We start from the raw sequence: 19,864 nt of genomic DNA on the forward strand, positions 1-19,864 counted from the left end.
TCAGAATTAAAAGCTCCCTGCATGATAATTTGTCTTCCGCATGTAGCCACAAATTAAGCCCCCTCAGTAAGCAGTGGTATTTCCAGTTCAAGGCTTCATTTGCATTATACACGCTTTTTATTAATTAGTGCAGATAAAGAAATCATTCAGGATAAAAGATATCAGGATCTGACAAGGGCCACTGGGATCAATGAAGAGGATTCATTGCACCAAGTGATCTGGATCACTGCTTAAGCAGGACACAGAGAAACAATATGGACTTAAGCAGGTCTAAGTTCATCCACCCAGGAAAAAATACAGCAAGCTACAGTAAAAGGGGGGGAAATACTATCCTGGGCTGTGACAACCCTCACATGCCTGACCGGATAACAAGCTATATGGGGAGATCCTGGGGTGCCAACAGCAAGTGTTAATGAGCTACACAAACAAGGAACATTGAGTCGCATCACAGAGGTGTTACTACATCTGATTAGCCTCTGGTCCAGCTGGTACTGAAACAGTGTTCAGGTCGGCTTTCCTCAATGAAAAAAGGGGTTTTGACAACAGTGAAATAAGTACAGGACTTCAGGCTCCATCTGTTAAACGTATTAAAGGACTGATAGCAGAGGGCTGCTTGCTCTATCTGACAAAGATATTGGAAAATCCCTGGTAACTAGAAAATACAGACTGAAACTAAGATGCAGATCTATGCCAGAGATGGCAATTAGCTAGTGGAACAAGTCTGTAAAAGCCCTGATGAATTCTCCAGATGGAGAGTGTTATAATCACCAGGACTGAATGTTTCACAAACTGGAATTAATTCACGGCATTGTGCAAAAGACTAACTTAGATTAGTTCCAAGCACATTTACCTAACAAGCTGTAACTTTCTGAACATGCACCTAAGGAAAGATAGCAAAGACACTATTAAGGAATAGCTGCACATCTAGGAAAGGAAAGGTTTTGTAAAGATCATTACACTTGGCCAACTTAAAGCATTCAGAAATTGTGACTCAAGGCCCCAGGCGTCAAGCAACTGGCCTAAAAATATTGGTATTTTAAAAGGAAAAATATTGGTTCATTTTTATTTGCCTTCTGGCTATTTTGTCTTTTGAACTTCAAGGTTAAAGCTCTGCTCTGCAATTGTGATGTCCATAAAGCAGAAGTCACTAAATCTAATTTATATAAATTCTGAGATTACTGCAGCATCATATGACTTCGGGAGTTCTTCAGGAAAACACCCTTTAGAATAAATTTCAAGATTTCATCCTGATGATTATAAAGGCAGTGTTTCCTTTAAAACCAGTCACAGCAAAAAAACCAAAGCCAAACCAAAAAAGGAAATTAAGCAGCAGCTACAGTTATGTCAGCTCCTTTGACAGTTCCCTGCCAGTGTTTGTCCATTTTCAGCCACATTTCCCTTGTCAAAGAAGGATTGGGGGGGATCCTATAGGTTTTTTCCATCCCTGGTATCTGTGAGTGCTTTTTCTGGATCAACGCAGCTCTGTGCTTCTCTCCTCTCTTTTCTGGAAGGCGGAAGCCTTTTGCATGGTCCCTGTCCAGAGGATGCCAGGAGGGATGGGTTGGGGAACTGATATGACCAAGACAGAGGAATGGAGATACTGCGATACATGAGATTCCCATCTGACCATGGGCAAAGTTGTTTCCATTAGCTTCTTTCCCAGGCCTCCTTGATGAGCTGAAAGCTGGAATTTCACACCTCACTTGCCCTATAACGGGAAAAAACAACCCCCATCCCACCCCTTCAGTTAACCTTATGAAACCAGGTAGTCTCCTACCTCAACATTTTCTATCAAGGTTTTCCATCCCAGCCAGGTGGCTGGCAGGGAGCCTCCCCAGAGCACAGGTAAGGGAAGAAGCAGTGAGCAAGGGCAGAGCCACAGGAAGGTCTGTGTTAGGGAGCAACCCAGCAGTATAACACAACCCCCATCCCTTCTCCAGCAAGCGCTCAGGGGCTGTCACCCAGCAAGTCCTCTAGTAGAGACTGATGTCCCTGGATGTCCCAAGGTTAACCTCACTTAATCCTCTCCAAAGAGGAATATTTGGAGTAGAGATCACTTTGTGAAATTGCATTTTAACCATCCCAGACCTGGGCAAGCCCATCCTGTGATGGAGCCTGAGATGCGCACAGGGATGCACTGGAGCACAGCTGCTGCAGATGGAGAAATGACAAGTGATGAATGGCAAACAGGGATTACAATTGCTTCCTAAAAGCTTATGTCAGCCAAATCTTCTTGGGTAGCAGGACCACAGCGGGAATCCTGCAGACCATCGGGCCAATTATGAGCTGGGATAAGCACAGAAGAAACCAAACCAGTTCATACTGATTGCAAACAAGTCCAGGTAATGTCAGCAATGAATATTTCAGTGCACCCAAGCAACAGGAAAGGTTGACATCCCTGTTTCAAAAAATATAGAAAGAAGCCTGAGATGAGGATGAAGACCACCACTTTGCTGAGACCCAGAGGCTTGCTGTCTGACATCTGCACAGCCAGATTTCCCCCCAGTCACTAACACTGTGCAAAGCAAGACCTCAAGATACAGTCTGCAAACGAGCAGCTCGTGCCTTACAGGCAGCCAGCAGGAACACATATGCAGGAAACATCCCCCAAAATCCAGGCACCATGTGAAAGGAGCCAAGAAGGACCCGAAAATACCCATCTGCACATTAGGACCCAAACTGCCTTAAAGAAAGCATATAAGAGACCATACACCTTAAAACAAACCTAGCTTTGGTGAAACAACTCCCACCATGCCAACCTCCTAACCTACATCTGTAAAAGCATGCTGGAGCAGCTAGCAGGGATAAATGCAGACCGAGAGATATTAAGGCCTTTGCTGAGATGCAAAAAAGATACCACTAAAGATTGTTTTAATAAGTCTGCAAAACTCAGCAGCTCTGCTCTGCCATGCTGCCAGTCCTCTGCTGCACAGCATATCCCTGCTGCATAGCATATCCCCGTTGGTGCCCCTGCACCTGACTGGAGGGATATTTCTCCACCATCATGCAAAGAAAACAGCACACAGGGGTAGCAGGCATCCTCTCTGCAGTGTGATTTGGGAGTTAAACTGTGCTGCCTTATCAAGAATGAGCAGTGACAACCATCATGAGCTAGTGAGTTACTCCCCATAGCTGCTGGGGTGATCCTGCAGCACCTTGGCAAAGGCTGAGGACTGGCATGGAAATCAGTACTGAAATCAAGGGTTTTCTCAGCATTAACGTTGCTGATCAGGCACCGGGGAAAGGCTCTGGAAGTGGCCCCAAAGGGTTTCCCACTTGACACCACAGCTGTTCCAAGTTAGCTGAAGCAGTGTATGTAGCACCTGGGTCTGCTCACTTATACGGACTCAGCAGAACAGACTCTGTGAGTATTGAACCAGCATTTTCCAAGAGTGATAAAAATACCCAAATAAGCTCATTTTCAGTGGGGATGAATCTGCACAGTCCTGGAGATGTTTGTTGGTACCGCGAACGGCTGCAGGAAAGTATGGCCCCTGTTGCCCTCACATTTGTATAGCTCTTTCTTTGCACAAACAGACATTTTTGCTGAGGTCTTAAAAGTACTGTCTTGCTCTTAAAAAATTGCATAAACTCTGCACATGTTTGATTTGGGAATCAAAACACATGTGTAGCTGAAGGAAGACCAGTGATGCTCAGCGCAGGCACTCCACTTGTTACAGCCACCTTGCAACAGTCACCAAAGCCATCCTCCGAGTTCCTCTCTGTCTTGACACAAAGCCTGTCACTTCGGCAAACATGGAAAGGCAGAGCATTTCCTCCTGCATTTCATGCCTTACACATTTTGGAAAGGAAGAGCCAAGTCAGCTGCACCACTTTTTCTCTGTGCCTGTGCTGTGGTAAATATACTGTGTGCAACTTAAGGTGATGCCAACAAAATCTTTGGAGATTCTGGGGTCAGAAAGACCCAATGAGGCAGCTTGCAACATGAAAACTACTCACATTCACACCAAACAACTCCAGCCTTCCAAATCCAGCAAAGTAACTGTCCAGGAGGTCAAAGAGACAGTGATGAGACAGAGAAACACTTGCATTCAGGTACTGCAAGGAAAAGGAGCCCTTAATGCATGGGCTCGCCTCTGAAGGCAGGACCTGCATTGCTTGCAGGGATCAGCGCACAGCCAGCAAAAGCTCTGGATTATTTTTAATGCGCTTGGAATAAACCCGTGCTCACGGGGAGGCCCGGCATGAGGGGCCCGGTAGTGTGAAAGCCCCACGTAAGCTCTGTGGGATAGATTTAAGTAGGGCGTAAGTGGCGTATAAGCTTTATAGAGCCCTCTGGGAGATGTAGGTGCCTCCACCAGCCAGCCCTGCCAGTCCGGCCATGGGATGTTATGTCCCCACCACAGGGTGTGATGCCCACACCACACGGTCTCCACTGTGCCTGTGATTACACAAAGCCCAAGACCCACACATGCTGGCTCCTCCAGCAAGGGCAGGACCAGTTGCCCCTGCAGACCCCCCCACGATGGGCATTACCTGCTGACCCCGTACTCTGGGGGAGGCTGGTAGCGGACCAGGGCCAGCTCTGCCCGGGCAGGCTGGGGGTTGGCATAGGTGGCCTTGAGGACGTCCTGTGTCGGCTGCTCACCATAGAAGAGCCCGTGCTCCTGTGCCTTGCTGCCTGGGGCTGCTGCCTTGGCTTTGTAGGGGTACTCGGGCGGTGGGCCCCGTGGGTCTGTGGCCTTGCCAGGTGGTGGGGCTGCCTTGAAGCCCTTCCCGCCTCCCGAGGCTGGAGGGTGCTGCTTAGCCCCATTCCTCTCCAGTGAGAGCTGCATGATCCTTTCGCTCAGCGAGCGGACGTGGCCCTGCTTCAACTCCTTCAGTGCCTCATCCTTATGAGCCTGCCCACTGTTGGCCCGGTTCACTGTCGGCCTCCCCTCCGTCCTGGACTTCTGGCTGGAGGAGCCATAAAAACCTGGGGTGGCAGGGGTGGCCGGCTGCGGGGGCTGGCCACGGAAAAATTGAGACTGAGCCTTGGCCTCCTCATAAGTGGGGAGCTCCTCGGTGCCGTGCGGGGGCTGCGGGGCCCGGGGCTGCTTCTCCATCGCAGCACCGTCCCCCTGGTGCTCCTGCCCCTGTGGTTCCTGCCGCCCTGACGGCTGGACCATTGGCAGGTCTTCGGGAGCAAGGTTTTCTGCGGAGGAGAGAGTGCTGGCAGTGCTGTTGGAGGGGCCGGCGCTGCCCGTCGCCTGGTGCTGTATGGCCAGCAGGTTCATGTTCTCGTTGGGGTTGCCATACCTCAGCCGCTCCTGGATCAGGCGCTGCAGGACGGTGCCGGCTGCCACCTCCTCTGCCCCTCGCATCTCCGTCTCTGGGACCCGGCGGAAGCTGGGTGGACGCAGGGTGCAGAGGGTCTCCTCGGCTGGGCAGGGAGAGAGAGGTGGCCATTAGCTCTGCTGCCCAGGAGTCCAGTATCCCACTCTCTCTTACCTGCTACCTCCCATGGCTGTGACTCTGTCCCAGATGCACTTCAAGGCCAGTGCCCTGACAGCAGAGGGGGCATGGTTGGAAGCCACCAAAGGAGGCAGGGCCCTCCTCCCTGCTCATCCCCTCGGTCCTAGATCCTAATTCTGTTTGCAGTGAACCCTAAAAATATATTCCAGTCCCCTCCTTGGCCCTCCCTTCCATAATACTCCATGCATCCCATATCCAGAGCTCTGAACTCCCTTCCAAGTCAACAAGGGACAGGCCATGTCATAGGGAAATTCGGTATTTTCTAAAACGCACATGATAGGATAGGACAGGACAGCATAGGATGAGATAGTTCAGTTGGACATGATCTACAATGATCATCTTGTCCCACTGCCTGACCAATTCAAGGCTGACCAAAAGTTAAAGCATTTTATTAAGGGCATTTTCCAAATCTCTCTTTAAACTCTGACAGGCTTAGGGCATCGACTGCCTCTCTTGGAAGCCTGTTCCAGTGGAACAGAAGATGCCTGGAGATGCCTTGCATAGCTTAGAGAGGCAGCCTGTATGCCAATACTAAACAAGATGCTGTATTTTTGATGACCAAAGCCATAGGTGTACTGCATGCCATGACAAAATAAACTGTAAAATGCGTCACAGAAAAACTGTGAAATGGCACAGAAAATAAAAGGGTCCTAGCAGTCTAAATAAAGAATAATCTGTGCTTTGGCATCTTCCTCTAAAACTGCCATTTCCCTTCTGGCTGATAATGCTGTTTCTAAGGGAGTCAATACTAACTGTTGTAATTTTCCTGGGTCAGCACAAGGAAGACATTATGGTCGTAGATGTAACACCAGCATTTTCAAAAGAGCAGCTGCACAACCCTAACACAAGCTACTGAAGTCATTCAGAGCCAATGGCACCATCTTTGCACTACATACACAGTGGAGCTTGCCTAGAGCTAAGCATCTAGAACCATTTGGACAACACTCTCAGGCACATGGTGTGATTCTTGGGGTGTCCTGTGTAGGGTCAGGAGTTGGACTCAATGATCCTGACGGGTCTTCTCCAACTCAGCATATCCTATGATTCTATGACATAGAAATCCCTCCCTCCTGGAGCCCTCCTTCCACTCCCATCCCAAAAGTGCCGTAAGATATCTGCCTGAGCAATGTCTGAGCCCAGAGGGATGTTCCTGAAAGACTCCAGTTCAGACAAAACTGAGAATAAACCCAGCTCCAACAGAGTCCTCCAATGGCCCTAGACATGAGGAGGTGCTGTTTCCAGTTCAGTTTTTTGAGATCATTCTTGGTAACTTTCTCTCTCCTGCTGTTTCCAATCCTCAGAGGAGCTGATCAGAAGGACTTACATTTGTTTTTTGGCATTTGAAAGTAGTTAAAAAACAAATTTTCTCTTGAGGTCAGGTATATTTCCCTGAGGCTTCATCAGTTACCACACATGCTGTGGGATAAACCACATGCAACCCAGAGGCCAGAGGGAAAGAAAAGCCTTTGACTTGCAACAACGAGAATAGGTCATTGCCACTAACAATTCTGTGGCAAAGCCTTAAAGATGATTGTGGGGCTCAAGAGGGAGAGAAGACTCCCAGACTGCTTCATTCCATGCCTATGCTACAAGATACATCCCTTCTGGTTTCCCTGAAACAACATTATCTGCCTGCCAGCCTGACTCACTGGGGTTGCAGCCTGGTCACCAGCTTTCAAAGGGTCTGTCAGCTCCTTGGAATGGTGTTTGAGTTAGGAAGATACACAGACACACACATCTCCATCTACCTGTGTGCTCAACAGCCAAGTATCCATTTGCTTTATGTATCCCTGCAGTTACAGCAAACTCTTACTGCTTTATTCACGTTATGACAGCACACAGCAGCCTCACCACACTGGACATTTTTGCAGAAAGGCAATAATATCTCCCTAACATATCAGAAAGCTTACAGTCTAGGTTGTTAGGCAATACCTGAGACAAGCGTGAGGAAAGTGGATAAAGCCACATCATGCAGTCAAGGCAGCTCTTTATAATACATCAGGATTTCCACTCCTGTGTTAGTCATGTCAGCATCCTGGGAGATGTACTTTAATTGCCTCTAACTGAGGTCCAAAGGGATCGACTACAGTCAGCTTTCAACAGGGTGCCTGCGGTCCTGCTCCATCAGCAAAAGAGCCATGGACATTGGTCCAGCTGTGCAGTGAAGAGCAGCCATGCCCTGAAGGACCAGCGGAAATGCTGCACCTCCACAAGCACAGGTGACAAGTTATGATGGGTCATAACACTCTAGTCAAAGGTAACTCCTCTTTGACTCTACCAAGGATTAGAAGCTGGCCTTCAACTCCATAAATTTTTTTTGTAAATGGTCTAAACTGCTCAATTTATGCTTTGGGAAGTAAATGCAGTGGGTTCATACAGAAGTGTGGCCATGCACTTACCAGCTTTTTCTTTGGCACTGATCACTTCAGCTGTTAGCGGAGAAACGTCATGCCTGCCAGCAAACAACTGGTGATCCTGGTAAAGAAACCCAGCATCTTCCAGTACCTGGACTGGGCTGGTAGGCTTGTAACAAACAGATGTGGAGCCTGTAAGAAAAATGAATGGGATGTCAGTAAAGAAACCACTTGAATGATAAAATATGAAGCCACGACTTATGACAGAAATCCAAAAAAATTTTCTTGAGCATGGCTAGGTGTGGCGAAACCCTTCTGAGGCCATTGAGCAAATCAAGTCTTCTGTCCTCACCTCTCAGATAACACATTAGCTCTGAGGAACAAGAGGCAAACACCAAGTCATCAGTGCTGTTTCATGCACCAAACCAGCCTGGTCTTCAAGGTACAAAGCAGGGCTTATAAGAGCTAACAGTGACAAGTCACAAGCTCACAAATCAAGGCATGTCCCCAGGGCATGAGGCCAAGAGAGCCAGCGTAAAACTGAAAGAGGGACTGGGTAAAAAGAAAAAAAGGTGAGGAAACAGCCACACATTCAATAGGGCTAAAGTCTGTGAAAGGCTTTACCACAAAATCTGCTCATGAGTAATAGTTTAGCAATACAGAAAATTGCTGAGACATAAAATACAACCAGTGCTATCAAGGGAGAGAGTTTATAAATCACTTTGTCCAGATGTTCTTAATAAGGTAAGCAGTGGATGTAGCTGGAGGGCCATGGGAATTCGTCTGGCAGACCAACTGCACAGGAGCTGCATGTCCCAGCTCCAGCATCCCACAGACATTGATGGCTGGACCGTGCTGGTTTTGGTTGGGATAGAGTTAACCTTCTTCTCGGTAGCTAATGTGGGGCTGTGTTTTGGATTTGTGCTGGAAACAGTGTTGATAACACAGGGATGTTTTAGTTACTGCTGAGCACAGCTTACATAGAGTCAAGGCCTTTTCTGCTCCTCACTCCACCCCACCAGCAAGGGGGTGTACAAGGAGTTGGGAGGGGACACAGCTGGGACAGCTGACCCCAGTTGACCACAGGGATATTCCAGACCATATGGCATCATGGTCAGCAATAAAAAGCTGGGGAAGAAGAAGGAAGGGGGACACTTTCAGAGTGATGGTGTTTGTCTTTCCAAGTCAGTGTTATGCATCATGGAGCACTCCTGTCCTGGAGATGGCTGAACACCTGCCTGCCCAAGGAAAGTCATGAATTAATTCCTTGTTTTGCTTTGCTTGTGCATGTGGCTTTTGCTTTACTTATTAAACTGCTTTTATCTCAACCCACAAGTTTTCTTATTTATACCCTTCCAATTCTCTCCCCCATCCCACCAGGGAGGAGCCAGCAAGCAGCTGCATGGGGCTTGGTTGCTACTGAGTCACTACAGTGCCCCAGCCCCTTCACAATCAGTGAGCAAGAACAAGCCCTCCTGGCAAGGAACAAGGCTCATCCTAAATCTGTTCTCAGGGGTACTCTCCAGTGTGCTTGTTTTAACAAGCTGATACAAAATGCATCACAGCAGTGTTAAGCCAGGAATGACATTGGCTTGACCTCATAATTTATGCCACAAATGACATTGGTACAACCCTACAATTCAAGAAAGACACAGACAGACTGGACAGGGTCCAAAGGAGAGCCACAAAATGGGCTGTTGAACCTGTTCTATGAGGAGAGGCTGAAGGAGTTAAATTCTTCCTCCCTAGAGGAGAAGCCTAGAGGGAAGCCCTCATCACAGTGTTCCAGTATTTAAAGGGGACTACAGAGAGGACAGAGGCTCTCTCTCCACAAAGAGCCACATGGAGAAGACAAGGGGCAACAGGTACCAGTTGCACTATGAGATGTTCTATCTTGCCATAAGAATTAAATTCTTTACAGTGAAAACAGTCATTCACTGAACAACCTCCCCAGGGATGTGGCAGACTCTCCATCACTGGAGGCTTTCCAGATGCGACTGGACATTGTCCTGGATAATCTCATCTAAGTTGCCCCCTTCCCTCAAAAGGTTAGACCAGATAATCTGCTGAGGTCCCTTTCAATCTGGGCCGTTTTATGATTCTATGATTTTTTACTTTCTACTTACTTTTTCTGAGCATTCCCTCATTTTTGTAAAGAGAAGATTCTCTGAGGTTCAAATCTTGGAGATGAGCATCTCCTGACCCCAAGAACCTGGCACAGCAGGGACACAGTAAAATCACTTTCCATTTACCCCACTGATTGTCATAGGTTTAGACTAAGGAAATGGCCATTGATCTCTGCCATGGCCACTGCCATGGCCACTGCCAAGGGACTTGCTTGAGCAGGAGGTGGAGTGCTCAAAGTGGTACTAGCAAAGCATCCATCTGTCCCAATGGGGCATCTGTCCACCCCTGTGGGGCAGGAAGCCCACAAACACAGAGACCTGCAGCACCCTACTATTTAGGAAAAGCAATTGGTCACGAATGACCTGGATTTATTAATCCTGACTGCTTGCTTTCCGCTCAGCTAACTGCATGCTCACTGGCATATATGACACAGGGAAGCTGCTTTGCTCCCCTCCTTACATACAGGTCATCGCTAACTCCACGCAACTGCATGGAGCAAGGCAGCAGGAGGGTCATGGGGGGGTAGGATCCAGCCTGTCTTTTCTACAGGCACGAAGATACTATTTTCTTCTGTGCCCAGAGGAGAGGAAATAGGCATTTCTGCGAAATGTTAACGAATTCATCACTTTACCATTCATATTATGCATGAATGTGTATGGCAGTTATCTATATTTAGAGAGCAAGAGGGAAAGACTGCTCGCTTGAGTAGATCTAAGCCAAATATGTTTGTGAAAACAAGCATGGTAGACTGGTCTGGAAATTGTGCTGATGCTGACACAGACTCAAGAAAAATCTCAAGAACCCTAATTTCCAAAATTATTGGCCTATTCTGGTAGAGAATAGGATTAAAGACATCCTTCATTGCTTCTCCACACACAGTCCTGCCTTGGATCTTGAAATCCTGGATGAAACAAGCGAGTTTTGAACCTCAGCCTGTTTTATGAATAACAAGTAGATTGGGGTGAAACAAAGAAAATCTACACACCCAAGGAAGATGAGCAGTTTCAAGCATTACAGGCAACCTGAACAGCCTGCAGATACTGGCTTGGCCTCACCACTCACCAAACAGAATTCAAAAGAAATAAACTGTTAGTAAAACCGTATGCTTGCCTTCTGCATTTCAAGTCTGTAGGTACCCTTGAGTCATGGTTTCAAATTTTCCGAGATGGAGAACAAAGACAGTCTTTTTCTATAATAAGAGCAGAAATTCTCACCTAAACTTGTCTAACTTGTCTTTGGTTGTCGTGGCAAAGCAATATTCTACTAAAATCAAGATAGGTAAATTCCAGCATTTGCCAAACTGATCAGTTTCTGATCTCTGTTACATCAGAGTCAAAATCAAGTAGCTTGAACCCAGCCAAAAACTATCGCACGTTGCTGTACCCATGTCATGATGTTTTATGATGTTAAAAATGATGTAACGATATTTTATGTTCATTCACAGTAGGTTTTAATAAAATGTCAGATGTAACTGGCAAAGAAATGCAGTTTTTGTGTAATACAGAAAATAGTTGCCAAACGATCAGTCCTTGGCATACAGCCACAATCCAGATGATGAGCAATAAGGTACCACTTGCAAGTTTAGTGAAGCCTCATGAGCCATTTGGAGCATGGCAAAACCCTTTTTTCTTTCCCCCCTTGGCGTCACTGAAGCCTCCCAAATCCCAGCTCCCCTCTCTGAAGGGAAAAGCTTTGCTATACCCAGCTCTATATGGAATGCAAGGTGCCCGTCCCATGCTCAGGCACTTGTTCCTTCCCCAAACGTCCTCATTCCTTTACAATGCTCACCAAAAGAGCAATTTTCATCCCTCTAACTGATTCCTGGTGCCAGACCAGTGGTGTCCAGCAGTCATGAGTTAGCAGCCGGTTGAGGGCAACCTAGAATGAAGACCATCACCACTCCAAGGACATGTCCCTGGGGATTGGCTTTCTACCCATATCTAGTCCAAACATCCTAAGTCACAAACCACAGCTGCTGCCCCGTGTTTTGTGACTGCCACTACCAAAAAGAACTGGCCTCATCATGTCTGTAGGTGCCTGCAGGCAGCTGCCAGCTGTGCTGTATCCTCTTCCTCTCCCCTCCCAAAGCCAACCCAGCCCCCCACAGCCCCAGCATGCTAGGATGCAATCCAGTCCATAGACATCACATCTTCAATTGCCATATATCCAGTGTCCCTTATAGCTAGCTCTGTAAGACATGACCACATCTCTGGCCTAGTTCAGTCCTTTCTAAATTGGGTAGCTGCTCCAGGCCCTCACTTCTGCATCTCTACCAACTCTCCTACATCTGACTGCCTGACACCAATTCATTTGTTTTCTTTTCCTTTTTCTTTTAGATAAGCATGCATTACACTGTACAGAAGCAGACATATTATTCTGGAGGTTACTGCATAGCAGTAGAATTCATTTGAAGATTCAGAACTATCTAAATGAATCAGTTGCTAAGATTAACACCAGACAGTCAGCCAGGACCCAGAGACAGAGGAGCAACACTTAACTATTTCCTGTTTCTGATGTGGTTTCAGTCTGGTTTTGAAAAGGATCTAAAGCAAAACCTCATAGGAAGCTCACTGCTGTGACATTAGAGGAAAGTCATGTTTTTAAAGCAATAACAGCATCCCAAGAAACAAATTTATAAAAACAGTCAGAGAAGATGGTTTTCTTATAGCCAAACTGTACTACTACTCTTGTCTTCAGTAAAACACCAAAAGATGCCCAACGTGCAAAGACAGTTTGCTGCTATTTAGAGGCAACACCTCAAGGCAGAGCCCAGGTAATGAGTTTCTGCATTTTACCCCACTGCCCACCCAGGTACCACACTGTGGCTGCCTGCAGCACAGCCCATGCTGCCAGCACATATGGCTCCTTCTCTGCCACACAAAGCCACCCAGCCAAACAAAACCACAGAGTTGTGCTCCAAAAAATCCTCTTCCAATGTGTACCCTACTGACCAAGCGGTTCAAAAAAGACTGAGGTATTTCAAATACCATCCAAAGCAATCTGAAATTAAAAAGTAAGGTGGCTTTGCACTTTCCTATAAACCCTGCCACAGTTTGTAAGGGAAGTCCAAAAATTACAGAACAAAAATTACATCGTTTCCAAGTCCACATCTGTCCTTCTGTCGCACAGTCAAGCCAAAAAAAGTATAACTACTTTATTCCACATTTAAAATATTTTCTATTCCCTGTTGCTGCATAAAAATCTCAGGTCAACAAAGGAAGATAATTATTTCAGGAAAACAACAAAAGGACAGTCAAAGCATTCCAGGGTTTCAGGGGCTGCATGAAGGCTGTGCCATGAATTGCCCAGGATGGACCCATCAGTCCCTCCAGTGGGTCTGGACACTCCATCCTGGCCCAGGAACCTTACTCCTAAGCATTGGCCCAGTCTTGAGAGCAGGGATTGTCATACCTCAGCCACACAGCCATGCCACTCTCCCAAAGCTGGGAGGAAGATCTGAGTTTCCTTTGGCACGGAAAAAAATAACTAGTGTGTCCTGCTTCTTGGTTTAGGTAAAAAAATTGGACTTCCAACAATGTCACAAGGGATGTTCTTGGTACTTTCAGCAGCTCTCCTTCAGTAGTGCTGGGACTCCTTTGCATCCCCAGCTCCGATGAAATGCTGAGACTCAGGCAGCCACTGGTGATTGTTTTGCATCAGCAGGTCCCCAGTCAATGCACAAGTTTTCTAGGTCAGCTCTGGGGCCAACGATCACTTCTGAGGTGGCTAATTCATTCTCACACCCCAAAATTCTGCTTGTGAACCTCGCATCCACTGCCAGGGCTCCCAAGTCCTGAGAGGACTAAAAAGCATCACTAATATTATTTTCACAGGAGCAGAGCAACATCTTGCAGGACAGAACTCCAACGCATATAATGTACACCAGATGTGAGTGAACAGCACCTCTCATTTCCCACATGAAAGCCAGGAGAAGCTGTAACCCTGTGCCTGGCAGGATTCACCAGACCAAGCTCCCCCTCCACAGCTCACCACCATGGGGAAAGAAATCTTCATCACAGTATTGGCTCCAGGATCCACATTGTGCTATTCCCTTGCTCAAGAAGAATTCCTGGAGTCTACCATCCTGAGTCTACCATCATTTCACTCTCCAGAAAGTACATCATCCAAGAAAGCACTAGAAAGACTAATAAGAACAGGCAATGGAGGCAGCCAAGCCTCACCTCTCCCAAGGAATCGTGCTAACACATCCAAATTTAACTGCCTACAAGGATGAACACTTTTCATGAAGCTTCAGCCTCACGTGCTTATTTTCATATGTGCTTCCCCCCAGCAAAAACCAAGGCAGACAAGAAAAAAGGCTACAGGAGAAGCGAAGCAAATGTGCCTTGAAAGCAGCTCCCAAACCTGGCATGAGATCAGATGGATAAAGGAAAGCATGGAGCCAAGCCTGCCTGCCTGGGAGATCCCCTTGGATGCCCGCAGTTCTCCGCCCTCCCAATGGAAATCAGGTGCGCGGGCGTGTGGGGGCAAACAGTGCCTGTCACTGCTCTTTCATCTCAGATGGTTACAGATCTTATAACGTCAGAACAACCCGCTGGATCTTCCCCCATCTCAGGCTCATCCCAGAGGAGAGGCAGGATGCAGGCAGAGTATTATCATCACACTTCCAGGCACTAAACAGTTATCTGGGCATTAACCCGAAAGAGGAAGGGATGCATATTCCTTAGGCAGCCACGCTAGGTTTTGCGTGCATTTTTAAGGTCTCTATGTATTATAAGCTACAAATCTGCCTTTGCAGCTATAACATTGAGTCTACTATATGCAGCCAGCCTAAATTTATTCAAAGAATTGAATCAATAATTGAAACTTCTGCTTTGATCAAAGTTGCCAGTGGCACAATGACGACTCATGTCAGTGTTGCTGCTCTGAGATAAAAGGGTAAGTACTACTGAGAGTTGAAAGTAAGGGAAGAAACTGTCAGTAAAAGAGTGAAATACAAAGGCTGAAATGGAGCTCACAAGTGAGACAACGCTTCTGCTACAGCTGCACCACTTGTCAGCACAACGACTGTCTGCAGACATTTTCACTACACCATAAATTCTGATTTCCAAGCAATAAAAAAACCTCCAAGATAAAAATTCATCACGTAAATTCTTAGAGAAGAAATTTTTTCTTCCACTGGGGGGAAAAAAAATCATCAATCAGCTAAAACATACAGACAAGACACTTGCAGAGCAGGAGTTTAAGCTATGATTAACTTTGCTGTACTTTCTGCCTTGAAAAACGATCATGCTACAGAAAAGCACTGGCGTGATCCGTGCCACTTGGACATTTAAGCCCTCCCATTAATTAACCAGAAGTGAAATAGGACCTAGGACTGTGGATCATTCAGTCTAGTTCCTTGTTACTTCGAGCAACTACATTATAAAACTTCTCATTTGGACTGAATAAACAGCATCTTGAAGAAGAGGAATTTTTTTCAGCCCATTTGGAGGAAGTTTCAGGATCTCTCTTCTTCAGATACACACAAATATTCCTCTTGCTTCCCACTCGCAGTCACTGGCATTGCTCTTTATCCATCTATTTTTTTTGCCAGTGGTGTCCTTTAGGTTAAATAGCTTTCTCCCTGAGTCATTCCCACAAACTTGCAGTGTACAAAGGAGCCTGGGATAAGGACAGAACAAAAACAGTACAAAGACTGTACAGTACTCTCTAACTGAAAAGGCAGACATTGAACTCTATAGTATGGATCTTCAGATTTCTAGAGCTTTTCCATTTTTTCTAACACAAGCAACCAACCATCAGCTAAGGATCCACATTCATCTGACCCATGTGAAGAATTGCTTGTGATAACCCTACACTGAGCGAAGTCTGTGCACTATCCTTAAGTGTCAAAACTTAAGGCAAAAAGAAATTAGACCTTCTTCCCACCCAATATACATTACGAGTCTTCTCTTATTAAAGCATTACTTGCAATTTGTATACACAGCAACTTTTAAAATGCAGAAATTTAATAAAGGTATTATATGTAGAAATGCTAACAAGGTAATTGCCTTTAGTTCTTGCTCCCAGATGGCTCAGCTCAGATTTAGAACAGGGAAAATCACAGTAACAGCCAATGACGTGAAGTCATCATCTCAAAAATGGCCCCAAAACAGTGCACGTTGCAGGCAGGGGGGACACATCCCAGGTGACAGGACATGTCACTGGCAGGGACCCTCTGTTCATCCCACGTAGCCATCACGGGGAGGAATGACCCCTGAGAAGTGCCTCCCTGCTTCTGAGGGATGCAGCAGTCCAGACCAGGTTCTGGGGGAGACCTGGATGCCTCCTGCCCTCCATGCAGTTTGGGGGACCCGCATGTCATACCCTGGCCCAGCAGAGACTTAATTGAAATATCTGCTTGCAACATACCAAATAAAGTAGGAGAACAGAGGCATAATAGTTTTTTAATTATTGCAGTTAGTTTAGGTCTTAAATAGAGACTGAATTGCAGTAAAAGCATTTTAATTCATTAAATCATTCATTATATGAAATTAACAATGGCATTATTTTCCAGCCTGAGACTTGATCACTGGAGTTACCGTTGTGCTAGCCAAATTGGTCAGAGCAGATGAATCCCAAGTATTGCTCAATTATTTAATCCCACGCTGTGTTGCTGAGATGTGGCATCCCCCTGTAGAACACCGCCCTCCTCAGCAGGTGCTGCCTTGTCCCATGCTGGCCATCCCTGCCTCGCTTGCATGAGAATGACACACTACAACTCCAAGATGTGGTACAGACACTCGTCCAGAAAGGCACAGCCACACACTGTGGTGGGACATATCCAAGCTAGACAAGGCCACCGAGAGCCAGAAAATGCTGCAGGACCTTCTGCCGCTCACGGGATACACCTTACTGTGTGGTGAAACTCTGTTCTCACATGTGCTGATCCAAATCCGAAGCAACTTCACCACCTTCTACAGATTTACTCCCAATTTACACCCACAGAAGCATCTCACCTACTGAAAAAGCCACTAGAAGGACAAAAAAATACACTCTTCTTAAATGCAACATTTGAATAGAAAAGTTGCCCTAAGATTTTTTTTTAATAGAGGTGATGTTGTTTTTGTTACTATTACTTTTGTTTTTTGTCTACTTCCATCTATTTCTACTTCTGCCCTGAGTGAAAGGCAGGCTGCTCCATTTAAAAATTCAGGACACAAATGGGAACCAGATTACATCTATCCCAAAGCTGCCAAAAAGCAATTGCTGTATGAAACCGAAAATCCTCCTGGGATTTTTCTCAAATCCGCAAAATATTCCCGAGCACTAAAGTTTCCACTGGGACTATTACATTAGCAGATAGTCTGTGTGTGAAAACCCAAGTATGCAGCCGTTCTCCTAATGGTTTCCAGGACAAGGAAGCTATGCAAGGCACACACTTTCACCTTAGTACCAAATATCATTTATACCAGATCTAGCCTTTAAAGCGAGTTATACACCTATCAGTGAAAAAAGAAGGTACTGTGGACTCAGGCTTTCGTTTCCTGAGGAAAGCTGCAATGGTCAGTAGTAACATCTCTGCATAATCCTGAAATTCTGCGTGCATAGAGTCCAGCTTTGTCTGAATCCCCTGGTGTTGCTGCTGGGACCCCTATAAACCCCCTTCCGTGTCTCCTCACTGGAGAAATGTAAAGCTTTAGCTCTCTGCTGGTGTTTCCTCACAAAGCAGCTCTTGCATGGAGCACCAGAGCTGTATCTGTGCACTCATCCCTCAATCCAGGATGCAAATGCGCACAGGGTTTGGTCCAGATCACCGGCGGGGGGGGGGGGGGGGGGGGGGGGGGGGGGCGCCGGACTCAGGAACTGCCCCCATGCTTGTCCACAATGTCATAGGTGGAAATAAAAAGTAAATGAGAGCAACCACCAATCCTGCAGATATATGGGCTTTGGAGAGACAACACTTGCCACTTTGGGTTGAAGCTGCCCTCCTCTAGCAGCTGAGCACTTTCTAAAAGAAGCAGGAAAACAAAGTTCCCCTTGCCAAATGCTGGCAGACATCAGGACTGAGGAGGATGGACATGCAGGTGATGGGGGGGGAGGGTCCCACTGGCCCCACACAGCCTTGGGAAACTGGGAGGCCTAGCCCCAGCAACGCTGTGGAGCACATATCTCCGTGTTCAACAACCTAAAACCAGCCTCCCCAAATTCACCCCCTCCCACCACTTCTCCAGCCAGGGCTGAGGATGAGGAAGGCTGGGCAGGACATGGGGTGGTGGGGCCACGGCTCTTGCCCCCCCAATATTCCCTGCCCTCACCACTCCAAAATTTCTCAATAAGGTATTTATAGGACCTTTTAAAGAGCTTTTCTAGCCATTAGCAATGACTACAAATATATGCAAAAATCTGTATTATATATAAACATGTATAAAAATAGAAATAAACATAAATATATATAGTGGTCTATTTTTTATTTTTATATATGTAGCCATATATGCCTATATATGTAAATATATAAAATTACATAAATATATATCTACATATATTTTTATATATATTTAATATATATATAACTTTGTATCTCCATGTACACCTGTGAGCAGGAATGGTGCTGCCAGCTAGCTGTACCCTGGAAAAATCATGGGACTCATGTTTACAGCCACCCTTCTCTCAGGAAGCTTTTAGGTTTATTTTTATACATAAAAAGACAAAACCTGAGCTCGGTGGATACTTGAGAAGGGTCTTGCAGACCCCCAGCCACTAGGTCTCAGTCTCAGGCAGCAGCTGCCCACGGCTCTCGGGATGCTCACACAGCACCAGGAAAGAGAAAAATAACCCCTCTTTCCATCGAAAGAGGAAAAAGCCCAAGCAGTGACCTTCCTGTACTTAAAACTATGAATCACAAAACATGGCAGAAAGATTCAGGCTAAATTCACGTGGGTTTTTTTTCTTTCAATGCTGCTTTTTTTTTTTTTAGCCGAAGTTTAGTTTTGCTCGCTGCATGGGTAGGAAGGTTAAATATAAAAAAGTTCCCTCGCACCATCCCCCTACAACAACGTGAGAAAACGCTCCTCCGGCGTGGGAGGCCCCTCCTGCGTGTCTCCTGTGGCCGGCGCTGCCGCCCCACGCTCCCGCGGACCCGGCGGGACGAGACGGGACGGTGCCAGTCTCCTCGGTGGGTGCTCCCGGCTGGGACGGGTGGTGACAGCCCGGCGCTGGGGACCCACGGGGACATCGCGATCGCTCCTGCAGGAACGGCAGCGGCCGCTCCGGGTGCCGCTGGAAACATTCCCCGCGGTCCCGGCCGGCGCTTCGCTCTCCCCGGGAGCGCCGGGGCGGCGGAGCCTCGGCGCGTTCCTCCTTCAGGATATCCTGCGGACACCCCACTCTGACGAGGGCTGCTCGCCCCGCGCCGCTCTGCTTTCCTGGAGCGGGGAAAATTCGCGGGAGTGCCCAGGGAGGACTCAGGGAGCGGAGGAGCAGGAGCAGCTGCGGCCGCCGGGCTGGAAGCTCGGCCCTAACAGTGCGGCGGGGCGGGGAACGACGGGCTCGGCCCCGCTCCCGCACCGCCTGGGGTTTCCACGCATCCTGGGGGCAGCGAGGTGCGCTGGGTCCAGAAGCCGGCTGAGGGCTGCCCAGGCCTTCCCGCATCCTCCCGGGGAGCGGCGGGGCACGGCACCGCGCACGGGCGGGTATGAGAAGGGACATCTCGCACTGGCACTCCCGCACCCCCGGCGTGCTCCCCGGCACACACGTGGACGCGGGCACACGCACCCCCCACGCACCCAGGTCCGCACGGACACCCGTGTGTGCGAGCATGCACGCGCGGACACGTACTTGTGCGCTGACACACGGACACGTACGTGGACAGACACACGGACACCACTGCCCTTCCCCGGCGTTACCTCCGGCTCCGCGCCCCGCCGCCCCCGGCAGCACCGCGGCCATCCGCGTCGCTCCCCGCC

The 19,864-nt window shown here is 47.5% G+C and overlaps 1 protein-coding gene across 1 annotated transcript in view; it reads right to left on the reverse strand.

The window, feature by feature from the left end:
• Window positions 1-19,850, reverse strand: part of AMOTL1 (angiomotin like 1) — a 52,457-nt gene extending 32,607 nt beyond the window's left edge. Inside the window, exons 1-3 of the mRNA XM_027677397.1 lie at window positions 19,805-19,850; window positions 7,875-8,021; window positions 4,498-5,383 (exon numbers count right to left, since the gene is read on the reverse strand). Of these exons, the coding sequence (XP_027533198.1) occupies window positions 4,498-5,383; window positions 7,875-8,021; window positions 19,805-19,847 (1,076 nt within the window). The 5' untranslated portion in view covers window positions 19,848-19,850. The remainder of the gene's footprint in view (window positions 1-4,497; window positions 5,384-7,874; window positions 8,022-19,804) is intronic.
• Window positions 19,851-19,864: the final 14 nt, after the last annotated feature.

The sequence above is a fragment of the Neopelma chrysocephalum genome, unplaced genomic scaffold (assembly GCF_003984885.1).
Source record: "Neopelma chrysocephalum unplaced genomic scaffold, ASM398488v2 Primary Assembly neopelma1_43, whole genome shotgun sequence".
Lineage (NCBI taxonomy): Eukaryota > Metazoa > Chordata > Aves > Passeriformes > Pipridae > Neopelma > Neopelma chrysocephalum.